Below are 18,041 nucleotides of genomic sequence, written 5' to 3' on the forward strand. Positions count from 1 at the left end.
GAGATGACTAGTTTCCTCTGGTATGTGTACTTTTATATCATTTTTTCATTATATTTTGAGTATTTTCCATGTCATCAATATGGACCGTCTGTTCCAATTGCCTATTTATTGCCAGGCATCTAGGATGCTGCCAACTCTTTTTTTTTTTTTTTTTTTTTTTTGTGGTACGCGGGCCTCTCACTGTTGTGGCCTCTCCCGTTGCGGAGCACAGGCTCCGGACGCGCAGGCTCAGCGGCCATAGCTCACGGGTCCAGCCGCTTCGCGGCACGTGGGATCTTCCCGGACCGGGGCACGAAGCCGTGTCCCCTGCATCGGCAGGCGGACTCTCAACCACTGCGCCACCAGGGAAGCCCGCTGCCAACTCTTGATGCTCCTATTCTAAATAATTCTGCATACACATTTTAAATCTAAATTTCTAGTTATTTCATAAGGAAAATTCTAAGAGAGAGAATTATATAATGAAAAGAATATTTTTATGACTTTCAATACATATACTTTTTGCTGTTAACTTGAGATGATGAATAAACAAAAGTTCACGTAATGGTTTTATTGCCCTTTACCAAGTAAAAAAATACACATTACAGAAGTAGCAGCAACTTTAATTACAAGCAAAGGTTGACTCTACCCCCAAATGACTTCTTGTTTTGGTATCAGCAAATAATTTAAACTTCAAATAGTTATATTGAATATTTAAATTCACTGGTTAAAATTATGGCTTAAACAGTCGATATGTGATCCAAACAAGGCAAAATTAAAATATGAATTAAAAAAATTAATGTAACACATTACCAAAGAGAAATTTTCTATAAAGTTGCCAATTTTTTTGCCTTGGGGCCACCTATATCTCTTAGTTGAAAAACAAGTAGTTTATACAAGAAAAGTTTCGTTCATGGCATTAACCACAGGAATACAGTTAACTTATTGGTGCCCTGCTTTTAAGAGTGCAGGATGAACCCAGCAGCACATTAGGATACCTGAAAAAGATCATAGCTGTTTACAATGGTAAGTCATTTTTATTGACTAAATACACCAAACACAAAAGTAATGCTAGTTCTTCTCCTAATGGACTAGGACAGGAGAAGAAATTCTTCAGTTTAGTTTCCTGCTGGGCTGCATGTACTCACATGGGAAACATTTTCTATCTTAAAATTCAGAGAAAGGTGGTTTAAAACAAAGGCTTAAATAAACATAGCACCAGAAGGACCAGGTACCAGTAATCACATATTCCACCCATTCAGGAGTTTTTGTATGTGAAATTATTGCACTTGTAATGTGAAAAGTAAGTGATAGTAAATTACCAAACTCAATAATTTAAAACCGTTTGATGAGTTATGAACAAAGCATTTTCAAAATGGTTTTGGGTTTCCCTTCAGAGGAAACCTGGCTAGGACAACTAAAGCTAGCCATTTACTTTAAAAAGCAAGGATAGAGGACCAAGTTTTATTTCTAAACTGTAATTGCACTATGAGAAGAGAGGCTGTTTTACATAGTGGTATGAATTTGGTCCACATCAAATACATTGTTATTATAAAAATAAGTTCATTTTTGTAAAAAATAACATTGCATTCCTTTGTTCAAATTGCACAGTACAAACAAGCTATCTAAATTAATACTGTTATAAGGTAATTGATGTACATACAGTGGATATGTGTTCAGTCTAAAGCAATTGAGTATGCAGTCATGTTTTCATAATGTATGAAAACTAAAGTTTGTTATTTCTAGAAATACATAAAATATTTAAAAAGTTACAATGAAGAATGCATTCTTTACATACTAATTTTTAGTAGCTGTGATAATACAGGATTCAGCAGTCTATTTACATAAAAGTCCATTTTTATTCAATTTATAAAAGCAATAAATAAGAAACTACATTAATTTGCACAAAACCTGTTTCATTTCATGATCAGTGTGACCATTTCTGTTACCTTATGACCAAGCCAATAAACCTGTCTTCCTCTATGAAGACTGCTTATATTTGGAAAGAAGAGCAAGCCCTGTCTTTGTTCCAAGAGTGAGTATCTATAGCCATGCAGAATCCAGCATAAAACCTTACAAATTATAGTACAAGCCCTAAAAATATGAACAGTGCCTTTGAGTATACTTACACAAGAGTACTCACAAAAAGATAACAATTCTTTGATACAAAATAGTTTAGTGGTATCTAATAGCATAATTGATAAAAACTCCTCAGACCTCAGCCCACGCTGACCTAGCAGGAACCAAGCTTGCTAAAAAGCAGGCACACTGACTCACAGGTTAAATAGCTTCCATCAATTCAGCACTGGGATTTAACAGGCTAGAAGAGGAGCATGTCTCCTTCACACAGGCACCTCTTATGCTAGGGCAGGCATCTATTCAGAGGCCCAGTTAGGGAGGCCAGTGCTCTTGATCCACGGGGGCATACAGGTAGCTCAAGTACTTGATGAGCTATAGCAAGCACCTTAGCATTTGTTTTTAAAAAGCAGTCTGAACACACACTGAACCAGAAAACATAGGAAGCTGTAAGTAGTGAAAAGTGTTTTGCTCATCTGGGGCAAAACAATCCCTGTGGTTTAAGAGCTACCAACCTTTAAGAATAAAACCAAAATATTCTCGTGTACATCTGTACAATATTCTTTATTACTTCCACTGCAGCTTAAAAAATTTTTTTTATGAAAGATGATTTTTTTTGATATCACATTTTTATGGACTCAAAGAGATTTCTTAGAGGAGAAAGAGTTAGTTAAAATTTAGTAATACCTTACCAGAGTCTCAGAGCTGAGTTCTCTCCCTGGTTAAATCATCCAGCTAGGTCACAGTGTCCTCAGCTGCATGCTGCTGCTAATTAATACTGCCCGTGGTGACGGCACCCAATGTTGTTAGGACACAGAACAGTCGTAAGTCCCATCCTGGAAAGGTTCCTCCTCCTCTGCTCGCATTGTGTCCTCCTCTTTCCGGCTGACCAGACTGCTACCTCCAACCTCGCCCTGGGGGATGCTCCCATGGCTGGAGGAGCTCCTGTTCTCCTCTGCCCGGGGGGTTGTCTGTTCAGGAGTCTTACCCACAGTTATTGGCTGGAAGGCTTCAGGCTGGACCTGCTCTTCTGTTATCTCACTGAGCTTCTGCAGTTGTGGCTTAATGATGTTTAAAAATGGCTTATATCCAGGACTAAGTAGAAGAAAACGGAAATTAGCTCTCCTCTGCCACATTCAAAAGGCTCCATACCATGTTATGGATGAATTCCTACTAAGCACTGATATAGTAAGGTCAATGAGATTGTGGGCGAGGGGAGGAGGCACAGAAGGGTCGGGAGGAAAGGCTTTTTAGGTGCCAAGGCCACCATTGAGGGAGCAGCACGTAATGTAAGTGTGAGCACAAAGAGCAAAGACTGATATTCTTTATCCAGTATTACGATTAAAAATCGTATTCTATAATCTAAGCACCGATAGGATTTTAGACTTGAAAAACAGGACCTTCAGAGAACATTTAACATGAATGCATCTACCAATTAAGGAAAACTAGACCCAAGTAAGGGAAATCCCAAATCCACACATAACTGGTGACAAAGCGGTAGAATCCCAGGCTCTTTTAACTTCATTCACTACTCTTAATTTGGGCTTGTTAGTAATTGCCATGGAATGTTAAATTCACACAGACCTTAAATTTTTATCTTCTCAAGCAGATGTTTTTAGGTTATTACCTTCTACTTGACAGAACTAAAAATCTCAAGTTCCACCCTAGATCTAAGATCATTTGTACTGCATCAGTCTTGAGTCAGTGACATGTATTCACTGACCAACACTATCTCAATGGATATTACTCATCTAAACTGGTATAAAATGGTAACTAAAGAAACTAGCCTTTAAAATGAATATACAAAAGGAGTTTTTATCTCTAACAACCTAAAAAATCTCCAAATAAATGAACCAGAACTAAGCCTTAATGTGAAAGGACAGGATTCACCAAAGGACCGTGAAGATAACAAACCTAATGAAACTAGCACTTACCAATCTGTAGAGGCCCATCTGTCCACAGCATGCAGCCCTGTCTTTATGTTCTGTAACATCTCTCCATCTACCTCTGAAGATTGTATAATAACCAAAATCTGGTTGATTACTGAGGATTCTCTGAGAATCAGGCCTATAACAACACACCAGTCCAGACATCCTGCCTCCATGAAGATGTGTAGCAAATACCTACATATATAAGCAGAAACACAAATGACTGATGCTAAAAATGATCTACAGATGTACATAAGGGCAATCATTATCGGGAAAGTAGCCTCTGTACCCAATTTGCCCAGATTTCCTGAGTAGGCATTCTATGCTTTCAAAATGCTGAGAAACTCACCGAAGCTGAACCTGGGATTTGTGAGGTCCTTTACTTGCCAACTCCATAGAGATGTGCTCTAGGTCTGACTGAGTTAAACTGAGTGTGGAGAAATTTTCATCCACCATTGTCCAGTCTCCATCCACCATGGAGCTACTTTCAGTCAAGTCTGTGGCTGAACCAATACTGCATTCATCACCTGATGAAGAATTGCCAAAAGTTACAAACTAGCTTCATGTAGAAAATATGTTTTCCTTTCATTATAAATGTTAACTGTCTCTCAGATGTTGATTTCTCTTCAGGATTTTGAGACCAAAACATTAAATCCACTACTAAAACTCCCATGTTACATTAATAATAATAGATATAAAAAAATTATTAGGAGGTAACCAGGCCTTATGTGCCTTCATACTACCTAAAAAGTAGTCTTGCCCACCTCTGAAAAAAAAAAACCCTAGCAATAATTTGTCTTTTTTTGGGGGGGGGGGGGGGCGGCGGTTGGGGGCATGCTTCGCGGCTCGTGGGATTTTAGTTCCCTGACCAGGGGTTAAACCTGGGCCCCCTTCGCAGTGAGAGTACAGAGTCCTAACCACTGGACCGCCAGGGAATTCTCGATCACGTTTTTAGATTCAATTACCAATTTACAATACAGAGGAAACTGTCTAAACCATGAAGATGCAATAACCTAAAATCCACATCATGAGAAAATCCACAGAATCAAGTTTATTCAATGAATAAACTGCAAGTGGAAAAAAAAGAGAAATGGGGAGGGGGAACAATCACTAAAAAGAAAATTAAAAAACATGATCACAGTGTGTGAATCTTATTTGGATCTTGATTCAAACCATAAAAAAATTATGACATTATAAAACAGTTGGAATTTGAATATTTACTGGATATTTGATGGTATTAAGGAATTACTATTAAATTTTTAAAGAGATGTTAATGGTGTAATTATCATTATCTTCAAGAAGAGTCTTCAGAAATATATACTGAAATGTTCACAGATAAAATATATCATGTCTCGGATTTAGTTCAATAATACAGGAAGGGGAAAGTGGATAAAACAAATTTGTTCCTGACTTGGTAATAACTGGAGTGGGGGCTGGGGGAAGGGTGTCCATTATACTATTATTTCTCCTTTTTAAATATGTTTGAAGTGACCTCTTTAGAAAGTTTTCTTAAAAAAAAGCAATGATGCCACCTCACGTCCATTAGGATGCTGCTATCAACAAAACCAGCAAGTAAGTGTTAGTGAGGATGTGGCAAACCTGGAATCCTTGCCAATGTTGGTAGGAATGTAAAATGGTGCAGCTGCTATGGGAAAAAAATTGAAAATAGAATTACCATGTGATCTGCCAATCCTACTTCTGGGTATATACCCAAAAGAACTGGAAGTAGGGTCTCGAGAGAACTCCCATGTTCACTGTACTCCCACATTCATTACAGCATAACTCACAATTAACCAAAAGGTGGAAGCAATGCAAATGTCCCCTGATGGATGGATAAAATGTGTTATAAACACATAATGGAATATTATTCAGCCTTAAAAAGAAAGGAAATTTCCATGCATGTTACAATAGGGATGAACTTTGAGAACATTATGCTAAGTGAAAGAAGCCAGACACAAAAAGACAAATACAGAGACAGAAACTAGAATGGTAGTTGCTAGGAGTTGGGGGAGAGAGGGATGGGGAGCTATTGTTCAGAGTACAGAGTTTTGGTTTTGCAAGATGAAAAGAATTAAGAGTTCTGCAGGTTGGTTGCACAACAATAAAAATGTAGTTAATACCACTGAACTGTACACTTAAAAATGGTTAAGATAGTAAATTTTACATGTATTCTACCAAAATTTAAAAAGAAAGTCATGGCAGCTATATGCCTCTCCACATAGCAGAAGCTCCAGTAACAGTGATGACACACTGAAAATCAAACATCAGGTGAATGCCTGGCCATTAAAAAACTCCAGAAAATCAGACCAATTGCTACTTAAGTTCTTATATAAACCTAAACAACATAAATCACTTTAAAACTTCTTCAACCTGTAATGTAACCATTACTATAATTGCAGAAGCTGACACACATTTTTTGATAAAGGGTCAGACAGTAATATTTTAGGCTTTGAAGGCTAAGAGGCAAAATTAAGGATATCATGCAGGAATTTATAAGAGAAAAAATTTTTTCCATAAATTTGTATCAGTGAAATAAAAAAATAGAAGATAACTGGGTACAATTTTATGATACGGGTCTACCTATAAGAAGAATGGAATTCTTTACACACGGATAACATTTTGCTTACTTGAGGTTCAAAGTTAGTGTTTCTGTATCATCAAAGTTGATTACAAAGGTTCATTTATTAGTGCTGAGCTGTAATGAGAATTTACCTATTTCATTTATCTAAAATAAACATGGCAAAGTATAGTCAAGGCCAATATGGCCTTGTTCTAGTAACTATCCACCTCTCCAGCAGATACAAATGGCTAATCCTCAAGGACATATCTCGAAAGAAAAGAGTGAAGCTCTCTCTCTGAAGTGCTATAGCATATAAACTTTCCTCCACAGGAACTGAAGAGGAGCTAGGGTTTAAAATGATATCTACCTTTATTAGATAAAGGTGAAAGGAAGGCATCTTGCATCTGTGGTCCATGGGATGAGGCTGTGTCTATTTCATGATGCGTGGGGCCAATGTTGCCAAGCCAGCTCCGACTTCGTTGGACATTAGAGATGCCAGCGTCTATCTCAAGGTTCAAAAAAGGGTCAGCTGACTGGGATGTTAACAGCTGCTCTCCCACTGCAAGGTAGATCCAAAAACAAAGAAAAAAATGGGAATTAAAGGTGCACACACTGCCATTTCCAATTCAGTTCTTTCAGCTTCTCTTCCCTCACCAACCCCAAATACTAAAAGTTCAGAGCTAATTACTGTCCCTACACTGCATCATCCATCCACTGAACCAGGGATGTGGGACTGTAACAGAATGGACTGACTATATAACGCCACCCAGCAGTCATCTTATATCATCATGTATCTTACTAGAACTAGGCAAAACTTCATTCTGTTCATCTTTAAATGATTTTCCTTGGTTTTAACATGACATGAAGTTTCCAAATGCCATAATAAATGTTTTTGTTTGAATTTTCATAAGTGATAATAATTACAACAGTCTTCTTTAAAAGACCTGAACTAAAAAACTTTTTTCTTTTATCAAAATACAGTTTCACTTTGTCCTCTCCTAATTTAGAAGATGGCCCAAGCTCTCAAGATGCATTTTTACCATTTCTCTGGAATGAGTCCTGTCAGATAAGTCACAATTTAGCTTATTTTGAGGTCTGTGATTAATAACTCCTTCCTACAAAAAACAAATGTGGGAGCTTCTATGTTCAGTCAATGCTCAACCTGCTGATCATCTGATACAACAATTGGTTGGATTCATAAATTAGACTTAAAGGTCATAAGACCTAGAGACATATGTCTACTTTATTTACATCCTGAGTCAAATGGTGGATGTTCCAAGTGATGCACAAAAAGTTAGCTTTTATCTGTTCTGACCTTGGAATGAAAAGACTTCCTTGAATATCAACTAACAGCAAAATGTCTACATATTTGGAGCAAAATACAATCCTCCCTGTACAAGGAACACAAAGCCTACATTACCTGTTCGGTATTTTCCATTTTTGAAAGGAGAACTGAGAGAAGAAGCTGGGATGATGGGAAGTGGCCACAGGAAATCTTTGTGGAGTCTCTTCAGGGCTAACACAAAGTTGTCTACTCGGGCAGCTCGGGTACGTTCCTTGCATAGCCAACTAATTAGTTCAAAGCCCAGCTGGGCTGCAAAGCAGCCGAGATCCTTTAGCCGAACTTCTTCTAAGAGACGCCGGGCATGTCTCCAGAGCATCATATCAATATACATGTTCTCAGCACAGTCACTGTCTTTGCTCCATCTGTAAGTGGGAACACAAGAAAGCTACAGAACAATCTTCACTGGAGGACTTCAAATACTTTTATGAAGTAACACTGAAAACGCTGACAAGGAGGTAAGACATCTAAGATCTAATTCTGATTGAAGCTAAAGTATTAGGGCTTCTCCATGTGATACCACAATCTATTAAACAATACCTCGATCATAGTAGCCTCTTAAAACATATTTGTATAATGAAAATATAGAATAGGAAAGAACAGGAGACTAAGTCAAACCAGGAAGAGGATGGTAGCTGGATAAAGGAAAGAAAGGGAGCAAAAAAATGCTGTATTTGGAAAGACCAATGAAAAGAGGGAAGATCAGATCAAAGGAACTAACGAGAGAGAAGCACAGTGAAATGAAGTCTCTTAATGTGAGTTTTACAGACACATCAAAACGGATTTTTAAAAATTAACTGCTAAATATAGTCTATTGTCCTTTATTCACATGAACTGACATGGTATAACTGGTCTGGTCACTGGGTGACAGGGTGCTTTCAGCAAGAGGCAGTATTGGAGCAGGACTGCCTAGATTCAGATCTTGGCTCTGCCACACATTAGTTGTACAAACATAAAGCAAATTTATTTTTCTGGGCCTCTGTTTTTCACCTGTGTAATGTGGAACAGTATCTACCCAGATGGAGCTGTTGTAAGGACTGAAAGACCTACACATGGAAATGCTTAGAACCATGCCTAGCACATAGTGAGTGCTTAGTATATATTAGCCAGCACTTTTAAATTCAGGGGCATGGCTGAGAAGCTACTGTTTGCCTGGCAATTGTTTACAATCCTCCATGGTTGCATTTAACTTGTTTATAGTCCATGACTGTGTGTGTTTGTGTGTGTGTGTGTGTGCACACTGGGAATGGGGCTGTATTAATGGCTGTGATAAGAAAAAGCAGTAAAACATCACAATACAAAATGTTCAATAAGCTCTCACTATGTGTCAGGCACTGTAGTAAGAATACACACAGAACCAAATAACACAGGAAGGAATACAAGGACCTCACAAAATGGAGGAAATTCTATTTTATAATGTTCAGTATGAGTTCATAGTTACCTCTCAGGAGAAATAACCCATCTACGTGTAATGTAGGTTTCAGGCTCCAGGATACACTTCTTTTTGGCTTCCACTGTTTAATGACTTCTCCACTCAAAAGAGTCACAGGAGAGTCAAGTACATGAGAACTAAATTTTACTTTTTGTCAAGAGGTATAGTTGGAAAGAAGGGTAAAACTGCTGACTGTAAGAAGGCTTTTGTTTTGTTTTGTTTTGTTTTTTTGCGGTACGCGGGCCTCTCACTGTCGTGGCCTCTCCCGTTGCGGAGCACAGGCTCCGGACGTGCAGGCTCAGCAGCCACGGCTCACGGGCCTAGCCGCTCCACGGCATGTGGGATCTTCCCGGACCAGGGCACGAACCCGTGTCCCCTGCATCGGCAGGCGGACTCTCAACCACTGCGCCACCAGGGAAGCCCTGTAAGAAGGCTTTTGAATTATCTGCAGATTTATCTGTCTTCCTTTTTATTCTGGTCCTCTATTATCAGAGGTAATTTAAAGTTAGTGGCATTCAGCATGGGCAAACCGAGATCTACTCCAGTACAAAGGGCAGAAACTGTACAAAGAATAAAGAAGTGAACTTTGGAGAAGGAAAAAAGGGAAGCCTTTTGGGAATGTAAAAAGGAATTGCAATTGGATCAAATAGTTGTTTTCCCAAGATGCAATTCTACAAATACCCTGAAATGCAATGTGTCGCAGAATGCCCTAAAACCAGTAACAGCTCTTCATTCTTTTACCTTTTTCCAGAAGGGCCAGACGGCATACTTAGTGTTTTCTGTAAGCTGAATTTACTAGCAGGTACATTTTCAGCTGACTGGGATAAACTGATGCTTCGATTCCTGAAGAACTCAAATCCACCACTTGAACTGGGTTCCTATGATTACACACCGTACAGTTAGAGGAAGATGCCACGTGGGTGTAATGGCCTAGAGAAGCTGTGCAATTCTGCAACTAACCTGAGCTGTAGGTGTGGATGGAGGTGTCTCAGATTCTCCAGAGCCAATGGCTTTAAGAAATCGAATCATGTGTCGACACAGGTCCCACTTGCTTTGTTCCAGGGCTGTGTTGAACAGAAGGGTGGCATGCTGCCTACTTACTGCTGGTACTTCCATGTTCTAGAAAAACAACCAAGGAAGACAAGAATTCCTTTTATACTACAAATGACTTGGGAAGATATAAGCAATTCTTTATCTCCACGGTTCCCTAAACCCAGAGAAGTAATGCAGCTACAACAATGGGAATAGTTTAACAGTAAAATTAAAAGAAGCATTAAAAAGTACCATACAAGGAAAAGTGAGGCAATACTCTGCTGGTGTAATATAATTTATGATTTCTTGAACTCCCATTATTGCCAGATATCTTACATAAACCTTACATATTCTTTCATTTCTCCTAGTGACTCTCAAAATATGTATTTCATTCTCATTTTACAGATGAGAAAACTGAGTTAAATAACTGTTAAAGATCAACAGAAAAGAATATAAATTTGTCTTCCTGACTCCAAAAAAGCTCAGGTCTATTTCCTGCGACAGAGAGTTTTCTGAAAATGTGACTAAAAAAAATCTTTGCTTTAGGCAATAGTATGTAGTCTTGCTACACGAAGAGCATTCTCTGTAATTTTTTCACAAATTTAAACTTGCTGCTTGCCTTGGCCTTCATGGAAAGGTGCCTAACAGGCAAGTTCAACTGTAATTATTATCTGTCAATCCACAGCAACTTAGGAATTCAGATCAAGTTTCTAATTCCATTGCTTGGGAGATCACTGAAAGTCTAAGGAGTGACCTAAAACAAAACACAGCTGCATTTATTGTTTGTTTTTATGACTGTGTGGCCTTTTAAGAATACCCAAGGAATCACAGAATCTCGGGGCCACTTAGCTTCTGCCTGAATATCCCCTCTGGTTTCAATCAGTTGCCATGAAGCAAATAAACTGACAGGAAAACTGCTTCAGGCAGAATTTCAAACAAGGTCTATGGTTAGCTTCTTTAATCAATGAAAACAACTCTGCAGTAATTTTAAAGAACTTTTAAATGTAACCTATCAAATTCACATCAGACTAATAGGAAAGCAAACTATCAAGCCCTTTTGTCAAATGTATAATGAAACAAATTTTCAGGAGTCTCAAAGAACCCATTATTTTGAGAAAAATTGTGTAATTACTGCGGCAGGTTTGGGTCTTCCCTGCGTGCTATGGGGAGCCTAACGTAAGGTACTCTGTTGTAACCCACATTCTAATCAGAGTCCCCTCAGCAATTCCACACTATAAGGAAAGAGATTATTGTGGAGAGCTCAGACAAACCCACTGATATTCAAAATAATTCTTTATTATTATGTTTCTTACATATTTCAATAATCTTATGTAATATGTGCATATCATTATATGTACTATGATATATAATATGTATATACATATATGTATACATACACTTCTTCAGTATTATTCAAAATAATACTGTAAACTCATTAATTTGTTTTAGGCCTATTTATGGACAAACAGGATTAAAAAAACACAACCCTGCAATGTTACTTTATGATAGTAAAGAAATTTGCTGCCATCATATGGTAAGATTGAGTTCTTCAAAAGGAAAGATAAAAACTGAACAGAGGAGGAGAGGGGGAAGATGGCGAAGAATAAGACACAGAGATCACCTTCTTCCCCACAGATACATCAGAAATACATCTACACGTGGAACAACTCCTACAGAACACCTACTGAACGCTGGCAGAAGACCTCAGACCTCCCAAAAGGCAAGAAACTCCCCCACGTACCTGGGTAGGGCAAAAGAAAAAAGAAAAAACAGAGGCAAAAGAATAGGGACGGGACCTGCACCAGTGGGAGGGAGCTGTGAAGGAGGAAAGGTTTCCACACACTAGGAAGCCCCTTCGCGGGTGGAGACTGCGGGTGGCGAAGTGGGAAGCTTTGGAGCCACGGAGGAGAGCACAGCAACAGGGGTGTGGAGGGCAAAGTGGAGCGATTCCCGCACAGAGGATCGGTGCCGACCGGCACTCACCAGCCTGAGAGGATTGTCTGCTCACCCGCCAGGACGGGCGGGGCTGTGAGCTGAGGATTGTCTGCTCACCCGCCAGGACGGGCGGGGCTGTGAGCTGAGGCTCGGGCTTCGGAGGTCGGATCCCAGGGAGAGGACTGGGGTTGGCAGCGTGAACACAGCCTGAAGGGGGCTAGTGCGCCACGGCTAGCCGGGAGGGAGTCCGAGAAAAAGTCTGGGGCTGCCAAAGAGGAAAAAGATTTTTTCTTCCCTCTGTTTCCTGGTGTGCGAGGAGAGGGGATTAAGAGCGCTGCTTAAAGGAGCTCCAGAGACGGGCGCGAGCCGCGGCTATCAGCCCAGACCGCAGAGATGGGCATGAGACACTAAGGCAGCTGCTGCCGCCACCAAGAAGCCCGTGTGTGAGCACAGGTCACTCTCCACGCCCCCTTCCGGGGAGCCTGTGCAGCCCGCCACTGCCAGGGTCCCGGGATACAGGGAAAACTCCCCCGGGAGAACGCACAGCGCGCCTCAGGCTGGTGCAACGTCACGCCGACCTTTGCCACCGCAGGTTCGCCCTGCACTCTGTGCCCCTCCCTCCCCCCCTCCCCCGGCCTGAGTGAGCCAGAGCCCCCGAAGCAGCTGCTCCTTTAACCCCGTCCTGTCTGAGCGAAGAACAGACGCCCTCCGGTGACCAACACGCAGAGGCGGGTCCAAATCCAAAGTTGAGCCCCGGGAGCTGTGCGAACAAAGAAGAGAAAGGGAAATCTCTCCCAGCAGCTTCAGGGGCAGCAGATTAAATCTCCACAGTCAACGTGATGTACCCTGCATCGGTGGAATACCTGAATAGACAACGAATCATCCCAAATTGAGGAGGTGGACTTTGAGAGCAAGATATATTATTTTTTCCCCTTCTCCTCTTTTTGTGAGTGTGTATGTGTATGCTTCTGTGTGAGATTTTGTCTGTATAGCTTGGCTTTCACCATTTGTCCTAGGGTTCTGTCTGCCCGTTTTTTTTGGTTTCTACTTAAAAAAATTATTTTTCTTAGTAATTATTTTTTATTTTAATAACATTTATTTTATCTCACTTTATTTTATTTTATCCTCTTTCTTTCTTTTTTTCTTTCTTTCTTTCTACTTTTTCTCCCTTTTATTCTGAGCCGTGTGGATGAAAGGCTCTTGGTGCTGCAGCCAGGAGTCAGTGCTGTGCCTCTGAGGTGGGAGAGCCAACTTCATGACACTGGTCCACAAGAGACCTCCCAGCTCCATGTAATATCAAACGGCGAAAATCTCCCAGAAATCTCCATCTCAACCCCAACACCCAGCTTCACTCAACGACCAGCAAGCTACAGTGCTGGACACCCTATGCCAAACAACTAGCAAGACAGGAACACAACCCCACCCATTAGCAGAGAGGCTGCCTAAAATCATAATAAGGCCACAGACACCCCAAAACACACCACCAGATGTGGACCTGCCCACCAGAAAGACAAGATCCAGCCTCATCCACCAGAACACAGGCACTAGTCCCCTCCACCAGGAAACCTACACAACCCACTGAACCAACTTTAGCCACTGGGGACAGACACCAAAAACAATGGGAACTATGAACCTGCAGCCTGCAAAAAGATCCTAAACACACTAAGATAAGCAAACTGAGAAGACAGAAGAACACACAGCAGATGAAGGAGCAAGATAAAAACCCACCAGACCTAACAAATGAAGAGGAAACAGGCAGTCTACCTGAAAAAGAATTCAGAATAATGATAGTAAAGATGATCCAAAATCTTGGAAAGAGAATAGAGAAAATGCAAGAAACATTCAACAACGACCTCGAAGAACTAAAGAGGAAACAAGCAACGATGAACAACACAATAAATGAAATTAAAAATGCTCTAGAAGGGATCAATAGCAGAATAACAGGCACAAGAATGGATAAGTGACATGGAAGATAAAACAGTGGAAATAACTACTGCAGAGCAGAATAAAGAAAAAAGAATGAAAAGAAATGAGGACAGTCTCAGAGACCTCTGGGACAACATTAAATGAACCAACATTCGAATTATAGGGGTCCCAGAAGAAGAGAAAAAGGGACTGAGAAAATATTTGAAGAGATTATAGTTGAAAACTACCCTAATATGGGAAAGGAAATTGTTAATCAAGTCCGGGAAGCACAGAGAGTCCCATACAGGATAAATCCAAGGAGAAACATGCCAAGACACATATTAATCAAACTGTCAAAAATTAAATACAAAGAAAACATATTAAAAGCAGCAAGGGAAAAACAACAAATAACACACAAGGGAATCCCCATAAGGTTAACAGCTGATCTTTCAGCAGAAACTCTGCAAGCAAGAAGGGACTGTCAGGACATATTTAAAGCGATGAAGGAGAAAAACCTACAACCAAGATTACTCTACCCAGCAAGGATCTCATTCAGATTTGATGGAGAAATTAAAACCTTTACAGACAAGCAAAAGCTGAGAGAGTTCAGCACCACCAAACCAGCTTTACAACAAATGCTAAAGGAACTTCTCTAGGCAAGAAACACAAGAGAAGGAAAAGACCTACAATAACAAACCCAAAACAATTAAGAAAATGGGAATAGGAACATACATATCGATAATTACCTTAAATGTAAATGGATTAAATGCTCCCACCAACAGACACAGACTGGCTGAATGCATACAAAAACAAGACCCATATATATGCTGTCTACAAGAGACCCACTTCAGACGTAGGGACACATACAGACTGAAAAGTGAGGGGATGGAAAAAGATATTCCATGCAAGTGGAAACCAAAAGAAAGCTGGAGTAGCAATTCTCATATCAGACAAAATAGACTTGAAAATAAAGACTATTGCAAGAGACAAATAAGGACACTACATAATGACCAAGAGATCGATCCAAGAAGAAGATATAACAATTGTAAATGTTTATGCACCCAACATAGGAGCACCTCAATACATAAGGCAAATACTAACAGCCATAAAAGGGGAAATCGACAGTAACACATTCATAGTACGGGACTTTAACACCCCACTTTCACCAATGGACAGATCATCCAAAATGAAAATAAATAAGGAAACACAAGCTTTAAATGATACATTAAACAAGATGGACTTAATTGATATTTATAGGACATTCCATCCAAAAACAACAGAATACACTTTCTTCTCAAGTGCTCATGGAACATTCTCCAGGATAGATCATATCTTGGGACACAAATCAAGCCTTGGTAAATTTAAGAAAATTGAAATTGTATCAAGTACCTTTTCCGACCACAACGCCATGAGACTAGATATCAATTACAGGAAAAGATCTGTAAAAAATACAAACACATGGAGGCTAAACAATACACTACTTAAGAACGAAGTGATCACTGAAGAAATCAAAGAGGAAATCAAAAAATACCTAGAAACAAATGACAATGGAGACATGACGACCCAAAACCTATGGGATGCAGCAAAAGCAGTCCTAAGAGGGAAGTTTATAGCAATACAATCCTACCTTAAGAAACAGGAAACATCTCAAATAAATAACCTAACCTTGCACCTAAAGCAATTAGAGAAAGAAGAACAAAAAAACCCCAAAGTTGGGCTTCCCTCTTGGTGCAGTGGTTGGGAGTCCGCCTGCTGACGCAGGGGACACGGGTTCATGCCCCAGTCCGGGAAGATCCCACATGCCACGGAGCGGCTGGGCCCTTGAGCCATGGCCACTGAGCCTGTGCATTCGGAGCCTGTCCTCCGCAGCGGGAGAGGCCACAGCAGTGACAGGCCCGCATACCGGAAAAAAAAAAAAGAACAGAAAACATGACTGTAATAGTTCTTTAAACACAATCACAGTGCCAACACAGGACATTTGCCTTCCTTTTCCTCTAGGTTTACGCTCAACAATTCTTATACCTTTGTAAGAAGAGAATTGTTACCTGTAAAATAATAAGGTACGAGGCAGCAGTATCCAAATCCTGAGCCATCAAACATTCCTCAAACAAGTCCTTGGGGTTTCCAACGGCTGCAAAAAGGTAATTCCACAGGGCATATTCAGTCTTCCTGGCACAATGAACAACTGTCTGCAGGAAGAGTGGGAACTCGGTGATAAATTTTGCCACAGTGGGAAGCAGAGGGTCGGGAATGGGCTCCCGTGAGGTAGCTTCTTCTTCCAGCACTTCATGGAGCATGAGCTCCAGCACGTGAGGAAAGTAAGGTAACGCGGCACAGGACTGGGCTAAGAGCAAGGCTTGTTCCCCAAGGTTCCTCACCAGCAGCTGACGTAGAATGTGGTGGAGGTAGATCTGAGAGGTTCTCTCCACAACACAGAAAGGGAAGAGCACCTCCAGCTGTTCCCTAGCACTGTTCCGAGTATACAAGGAATCATACAGTACAGTGTCATTGACAGCACCAAGGACTAATGCATCTTCAAACAGAACAGCCAGGGGGTAGATATTTATGTGGAAAGGCAGCATGATCCGCTGGGACAAGAAGGAATGGGGCTTACGGTGATCCCTAGGGAAGAGAGGGAGCCAGACTTTCATCCCTGAACCTCCACAGCTCAGCCAGAGGGCCTCCAAAAGGTGACGCTTTTGTTTATTTGCTCGACACGTGGTCCAGACATTTTCAACAGACTGGGCTAGTACAACAGGAGGACAGAATGGCAGCTGGAGAAGGAGAGACAGAAATCAGTTTTTCCCCTATTAAATTTGCACATTCCTAAGTTTTCCTAGGTACTAGTTTCCCAAATCTTTCAAAATGACAGTATAAATTTGGGGGAAAATTAGGGGAATTTATTTAGAGTCAGAGTTAATAACAGTACCCTGACTTTCAAAGTATGTGTATTTAAATCTAAAAAAACCCCAAAAGAACACCCCCCCACCCCAAGGAACTTCACCAATTTATCCTGTTTTCCCATTAGAATTTGTAAATAATAATGCCTAAGCAGTAACATCCGGCATACAGAGCATTTTATTATCATTTTAGGATCTCATCTTCCACTCTTCACAAACAGTCTTGTACCCAGAGGCTTAAGACTTATTTTATGTACTTACTCACTTTCCAAATCACAAGATAATACTCTCCTCTTAAATTCTTTTATTCCTTCATCCTCCTCCCATACATTCTTAACGTTTTAAATGACTTGCACTTTACTCACAAGTTTCCTTTGGTTAGTGTTACTGTCCTTCTCCCGGATCTGAGGGCCTGATCTGTCCCTCTGCATCATGATGAGCTGTCCTGCAAGATTTAGCATAATGCTCTCTGCATCACGAGCCTGAAAGAAAAATAAATTGTATTTATAAAAATTAATAGGTATGTTTTCAGCATTTCCCCCGCCAATGCATAAGGTTTACAGTTTAAGCAAACAACAATATTGAGTGTGTACTAGTTACAGTCATTCTGCTAGGCTCTGTGGAAGTACAACGAGCTGTCTGGCTAGGGTAGAACAAGCTTAACACAATGTAATTAATGAACAATGCAAGTGAACATAAAATTGAGGGCAGAGCTGAATTATCCTGGAAAAACTAAAAGACCTTCAGAAGTTCATAAAAATGAGACATCGCTTCAGTGACCTGGCCGGCACAGCTAGACAGGGCTTAAAGGATGAGGTGGGACTTGAAAGGTGAGGTTAACCTACACGGGTGGGAGAAAAAGCGTTGGTACTTTAGTTGAAGAATGCAATATAAATGACACAGAGGTAGGATAAAATAGTTCTACTGGGAAAGTGAGAACAATCTGGCTAAATTA

General features: G+C 40.4%; 1 protein-coding gene across 6 annotated transcripts in view; it reads right to left on the minus strand.

Annotated features, from left to right (window-relative positions):
• Positions 1-532: 532 nt before the first annotated feature.
• RIC1 (RIC1 homolog, RAB6A GEF complex partner 1) overlaps positions 533-18,041 on the minus strand; it is a 136,573-nt gene continuing 119,064 nt past the window's right edge. For all 6 annotated transcript variants that reach the window (XM_004279111.3, XM_033404406.2, XM_033404407.2 and 3 more), the window contains 9 exons: positions 17,452-17,568; positions 16,232-16,960; positions 10,275-10,433; positions 10,056-10,192; positions 7,961-8,247; positions 6,908-7,099; positions 4,330-4,507; positions 3,987-4,175; positions 533-3,147 (listed from right to left, as the gene is read on the minus strand). In XM_004279111.3, coding sequence (XP_004279159.1) covers positions 2,859-3,147; positions 3,987-4,175; positions 4,330-4,507; positions 6,908-7,099; positions 7,961-8,247; positions 10,056-10,192; positions 10,275-10,433; positions 16,232-16,960; positions 17,452-17,568 — 2,277 coding nt within the window. In that variant the 3' untranslated portion in view covers positions 533-2,858. The remainder of the gene's footprint in view (positions 3,148-3,986; positions 4,176-4,329; positions 4,508-6,907; positions 7,100-7,960; positions 8,248-10,055; positions 10,193-10,274; positions 10,434-16,231; positions 16,961-17,451; positions 17,569-18,041) is intronic.

The sequence above is a fragment of the Orcinus orca genome, chromosome 6 (genome assembly GCF_937001465.1).
Source record: "Orcinus orca chromosome 6, mOrcOrc1.1, whole genome shotgun sequence".
Lineage (NCBI taxonomy): Eukaryota > Metazoa > Chordata > Mammalia > Artiodactyla > Delphinidae > Orcinus > Orcinus orca.